General features: G+C 31.2%; 1 protein-coding gene across 1 annotated transcript; it reads right to left on the bottom strand.

Annotated features, from left to right (window-relative positions):
• Positions 1–2,483: 2,483 nt before the first annotated feature.
• LOC133800248 (uncharacterized) lies at positions 2,484–3,937 on the bottom strand. The gene is made up of 2 exons (XM_062238202.1): positions 2,968–3,937; positions 2,484–2,590 (listed from the first exon to the last, which is right to left on the bottom strand). Exons 1-2 carry the CDS (start codon positions 3,935–3,937, stop codon positions 2,484–2,486), a joined length of 1,077 nt encoding a protein of 358 aa, XP_062094186.1.
• Between the last annotated feature and the right edge of the window lie 2,278 nt (positions 3,938–6,215).

Below are 6,215 nucleotides of genomic sequence, written 5' to 3'. Positions count from 1 at the left end.
AGTATAATACCCATAGAATGATGCTAAATACAAGCAAACAATCACTAAAGTTATGAACAATAAAGAGAAATTCATGATTTGATGATGAATTTTATTTAGAAGGTTAAGAGATGAAGAAGTTGTGCAAGTAAATGGTTTAAGGAACAAGTATTTATAGGACAAAAACTAGTCGTTATGACCGTTGGTGAATAGTGATTCAACCATTGGAAACAGTAACCTGACCGTTGGGGATATAGTTGTATACTATTGTGGGATTTTAACAATTCTAAGTTGTTGAAGTAGCTAACACATGAGAATAACTAATTTATGGATGTTAGATAAACTTTTTCAGAAAAGTTTGTGAGTAAAAAATGTTGGACTAAGTAATATAAGAAGATTGGAAAGTTTTCATTTTTTGGTTACTATTCATCGGGTACTATTCATAGTGGGGTCCACAAGGGTCCCACAGTAGGGTTCACATGGGTCCCACAGCGAGGTCCACCCCATGGTTCCCACATGATGATGCAGTACTGATACAATAATGACTTTAGCAAACCACCATGCTTAATATTTTGAACATTTTACTATTCTACTATGCTTGATATTTTAAATATTTTATTAGCATAATAACTCAAGGTTTTCCTATAAATAGCTCTTCCAAAAACTCATTTTGAATCACAAAACCTCATTTTCTTTCTCTCACTCTACCCAAAAATATTCTTAACACCCTTTTAAAGTTCTAAACCTCGAAGATCTATGCGAAGTTCTGTCCGTAACGCTAGCCTACGAAAACCTTTTAGGTAAGCTCTTTCCTGAGCCTTTCATTTCAGTTATTTAGTTATTATATATATACAAATTATTTTACTATGTTGTTATAATGCCAAAAGTTATATATAGATTATTTTACTATGCCGTTACAATGCCAAAAGTTATATATAGATTATTTTACTATGCCATTACAATACCAAAATTTATATATAGATTATTTTACTATGTCGTTATAATGCCAAAATTTATATATAGATTATGTTATCATGCCGTTATAATGCCTAAAGTTATATATAGATTATTTTACTATGGCGGTATAATACCAAAATTTATATATAGATTATTTTACTATGTCGTTATAATGCCAAAATTTATATATAGATTATGTTACCATGCCGTTATAATGTCAAAATTTATATACAGATTATTTTACCATGCCGTTATAATACCAAGATTTATATATAGATTATTTTACCATGTCGTCATAATTTACAATGCCAAAATTGAAATATAAACTATTTTTTTATGTATCTTTATAAAACTAAACTTATATAGGCTATGGTCACACTTTTGACTATTATGGACTTTTATTATATGACCTTATTCCCTATTATTATGGACTGATACTATGATTTGGACATTTCCGTATGACCACGACCACGACTTTTAGATCGGGATCTTGCCATGGAAAATTATAGTATGACCATACGCCTAGACATAAAATAAACAATAAAATAAGAAAAATAGAATAATAACAATTATAAACTAAAATTACATCATGTAAATTTTATGTAAGTTAATATTTTGTATTTTATCAACAAGCTAACAATTTCGGTTGTTTTATCAAGACGCAAGGTAAGTAGAATCTTCATCTACAACACAAGTCTTTTATGTGTCTTATGTGCAATTATATGCTTTACATGTTATTCTACCATATTGTATTCATGCGTAAGTTATTTCAAGCATGTTATAATTATTATGCATAAGCATGCTTAATGTTTACATATAAGTTATTGAAAGAGTTAAAATAGAAGTGCTGCTTGGGAGACCTATGTCCCAAAATGTAATAAGAGAGACGTACTTCCCTATATAATGAATGTTTATGAGGGAAAAATTACCTATTATCATGTTTATGTTCAAGTGGGAATGTGATTCCCTATGTAATGCTGGCAGTAGCATCCTCTAGGGCCCAAATGAAAGGAAAGTAAAAGAAAGAAAATACATAACATGTTGCACGTCTATTTTAATGCATGTGAGGCAGTTATTCTGCTTACTGAGCCTTAGCTTATCAGATAATGTTTGTGTTGTAGGTAAGATGCCCCAAATATAAATTGTTGATGAGTATACGTGGAGCTAACGTGATTGTACATATGGGGCTGACTTGAAGGGAGTGGAGTTCTGCTATGCTATATTATAAATAAACGAGAAACTTGATTTTATATTTATATTTCATAAAAGGTATTTTGTGAACTTTATAATTTACATAAAGCTTTAAAAGTATTTCATGAACTTTGTAATTTACATAAAGCTTTTCAATTTATCGGTTGGATACATCTCTAGTTCTACGTTAATGTGTAGTAATGCCACGAAAATTATTTATAAAAGTATTAAGATTTGTATGTAAGATAAAGTTTTTATTTAGTTGTGGGTATTTTTTTTTTTATCAGAAAGAAAATATGTTGCACCAAAACAGATTACAAACCACAGTTCTAGAAACTAAGACTCAACAAACAGCATTACAAATGATGAATATAATCAACCAATCTCAACTCATCAGCTTTCATCTTAGATCTAGCTAAACCAAACAACCTGGCTTTAAGACCCATAAGAATCAGAGAGTCCACTTTCAAAACAGAAAAAGAATAAGAAGAAAAAACACAACAATTTCTGTTAATCCAAATATAATAAACAGCAGCTGCAAGGACAACATCAACAATCCTTTGGTGAAGCCCCCTAGGTCTCCCTTCCATCCAACTCAGCCAGCTTGAATACTAAGAAGGCCAAATCGCTTGACCTAGCCAAGATTGAATCTGGTGCAGCACCTGCTGGGAGAAGGCACAATCAAAGAAAAGATGGGCATGAGACTCAACTTCCATATCACAAACAGGGCATAAACAAGTCTCAACCTATACATGGCATTTAATCAAGTATCTCTTGTAAGAAGATGGCCTAAAACCGCTTGCCATATAATAAATTTGTGTTTTGGGATAGACAGCTTACACCAAACCACTTTAGCATAATGAACCTTGTCCTTTTGAACCAACTGATTATATAAGCAAGAAGGGTTTAATTTGCCTTTGTTAACCGAAGCCAACAAAGAATCATAAGAGAAATCATCTCTCAGCTTAATACTCTTCCTCCAATACCAGCTCACATCAGGTTTAAGGCTGTAGGCCCAGAAATTTTGCACTTTGAGATAGATGGCTGCTACCCATTTGACCCATAAGGACTCCTGCTTAGTTGAAACTGCCCATATGTACTTGGCCATCAATATTGCATTCCATTTAGACCTTTCTTTAAAACCAATACCCCCCAAGCTCTTAGGTAAACACACCTGCTCCCAGGATGACAGATGCACCTTACTCCGGTTGCCCTTTGCTCCCCAATGGAAGTTCCTGCATAATCTATCAATCTCCTGAATAATTCTAGGAGGAAGCAAAAAAATACTCATCCAATAAGCCCTAATACCTAGCAAAAATGATTGAATAAGCTGGGATCTTCCAGCAAAAGAAAGGTGCCTACTAGACCATGTATGTAATTGACTTTGAATTTTTTTAAGAATTAGACCACAATCCTCAACCTTCCATTTAGTAGGTCTAAGAAACATACCCAGATATTTTAGAGGGAAAGAACCCTCCTCAATCTTTAAGCACTCCATGATTCTCCTCTTTTCATCCGAATGAACACCACCAAAATAGATGTGAGACTTAGATAAGTTCACAGTGAGACCAGAATCCTGACTGAATTTGCTTAAACCAGCGTAAAGTATTTGAACTGACTTAAAGGAACCCTTGCAAAAAAGAATGAGATCATCCGCAAAGCAAAGGTTGACAAGATTCAGCTTTTTACAGAGTGGATGAAATCTGAAGTCCTTGTGTTGAGCAGCCTGAACAAGCAATCTAGTAAGATACTCCATAATCAATACAAATAGAAGAGGAGAAATGGGGTCTCCTTGACGCAGACCTTTCATTCCACTGAATCCCCCATGTAATCTTGTTGGAAATGTGCCCTGGAAGCATATGTAGTAGACATTGTTTTTTGAAATAAATAAATTAATTAAATTTGTTATGCATATATTTTATGGACTGTATTATTCTATGATAATATTATGTAAATATCAGGAAAATTCATAAGTTCATATATGTGATCTCAAACACGTATTGGTACGAGAGGATTGTGTTTGAGATAAATGAACTTGAATAGTTCGCAGTAAAATAAAGTTATGGAATCTTTAGATTAATTACTGCAAGTACGGTCCACTAGTATTATGAATACATGTAATCTAGATCCGGATCACTAGTGTGGTAGGACACTTTAGTGGAGGTGCTTTATATATTAGAGAATATATAGAACTGGACCAGATATGTTTATTAATACTTAGTTAATAAATACTGTTTCAAAGTATTAATTAAATATATCAACTGATGATCATATACAAATAGATCTTAATCCTGAAGTTACTATGAACTCCTGTTTATGTTATATGAGTTCTTTGATTCACTTGTTAGGGTCTGTCAGAATGATTAGGCTAGAAACTTTTGTTTTGGGAACTCATTAATATAGATGGCTGGGGACATAGTATACAGATATGGAATCTATGCCTTCTCACAAGAGATTGAATGATGGTTCTCTTAAGGGTTGACTTTTGGGACTGAAAGGTTATTGAGCTCAAATTCATAATTTAGTTATGAATTAACCTTCACTAGTAGAGTCAATGGTACTTAAGGAAACAAGAGATAATTAAAAGGGTAAAACGGTAATTTTATTCCCGATTAATTATGAACCATTATTAGAGGGTCAAGTTGTATGCAATGATTATATCAATGGACGCTTTATGAATATAAAGTACTTAGTAAATGAAATGTCTATAATTACAAGAGTGCAGTCTCATATTTATGGTGGAATAATCATGAGATTAATAAATTAAGATTATTTAATTAAAGAGTTTAATTAATAATCTCAAATTTATTGGAGCTTGGAATTATAGGTCCATAGGTCCCCATAGCGGCTCTATCAACAGTGTTCAAGATAAGAGTTGATATGAAGGGAAAATAGTTTAAAGACATATTTAAGAAGAAATTTGTTCTTCAGGCCAAATATGCAATTATATGATAATAGTGATTAATTAATTAATTACAAATTAGTTGTAGTTAACAAAATTAATTAATATTTAATTATTGTATAATTTTCGAAATTATATTAAATAATTAAATTAATTTTCGAAATTTAATTAAATAATTAATTAATTATAATTTTCGAAATTATAATAAATTAAATATTTATTTTCGAAAATTTTGGATTTAATTAATTAATAGAATTAATTAAATATCTTTATTTGAATGGGAGATAATGATCTGATAAGTTCAAATTGGATTTGAATTTAAAAGATTTATATTTATTCAAATAATTAGTTATATTTGATAATTAATTAAAAAGATAATTAATTTGAATTCAAATTTGAATTAGTTATCAGTTGTTAGATCTTATCTGACAAAGTAATTTGAATAAATAATTAAATAAAATTTGAAAAACCAATATCCCTAGGAAGCTACACGTTCACACACAGTCCAGGACTGTGTGTGGCGTGTAGGGCCAGTATTTTTCAGGGATGGGATTTTCAATTTTATTTATTTAATTAATTAATTAATGGATAATTCAAATTTGGTTTTTGGATTTTTTTCATTAATAGAATAATTAATTAATTAAAAAGTAAATTGTAAAATGGTTACAGATTTTATTTTTTTATTTTTTAAATTGAATATTTTCTTTTAAGTATGACTAATCAGAAAATTATTCAGATAAGAGTATGTAAGACAACTCTGAACATTCGCTCTGTGAAAAAATAGAACGATAGTTTTCTCTCCCTGAAAATAAAGAACCAATTCTCAGGCCCTATTCTCTTGATCTCATGAGTTGAGTACATCAAGTAGAATCACAAATAAACTATCCTTCATTCTCTAAGTGCCCACACATTTCTTGAGGTGTAGAGAACGCTTTGGAAGATCTTGGTGTGAGTACGTGGGAGCGACTTGGATAGGAAGATCGTTCTAAATACGAAAAGATAGCAAGGACACTTGATAGGCTTCAAGAGGTATGATTTCTATTATTATCTTGCTTATGATTAATGTATGTATATTAATGGATCCGCATATTTAAAGGTAGTTTAAATATGTTACAAAAAAAATTTGTTGTACACTGGGCCAACCATACCACCATTCCGCTGAATATTAGGAAACTCGTTCCTAACA

The sequence above is a fragment of the Humulus lupulus genome, chromosome 9 (assembly GCF_963169125.1).
Source record: "Humulus lupulus chromosome 9, drHumLupu1.1, whole genome shotgun sequence".
NCBI classification, from domain to species: domain Eukaryota; kingdom Viridiplantae; phylum Streptophyta; class Magnoliopsida; order Rosales; family Cannabaceae; genus Humulus; species Humulus lupulus.
Note: the sequence above shows the minus strand (reverse complement) of the source record. Positions and strands in the feature narration are given on the sequence as shown.

Coding starts and splice junctions, on each gene's coding strand:
- LOC133800248 (XM_062238202.1), bottom strand. CDS start 3,937: ATGAAAGGTCTGCGTCAAGGAGACCCCATTTCTCCTCTTCTATTTGTA. Junction 2,591..2,967: donor TTATGCTAAAGTGGTTTGGT/GTAAGCTGTCTA, acceptor CTGTTTTGAAAG/TGGACTCTCTGATTCTTATG.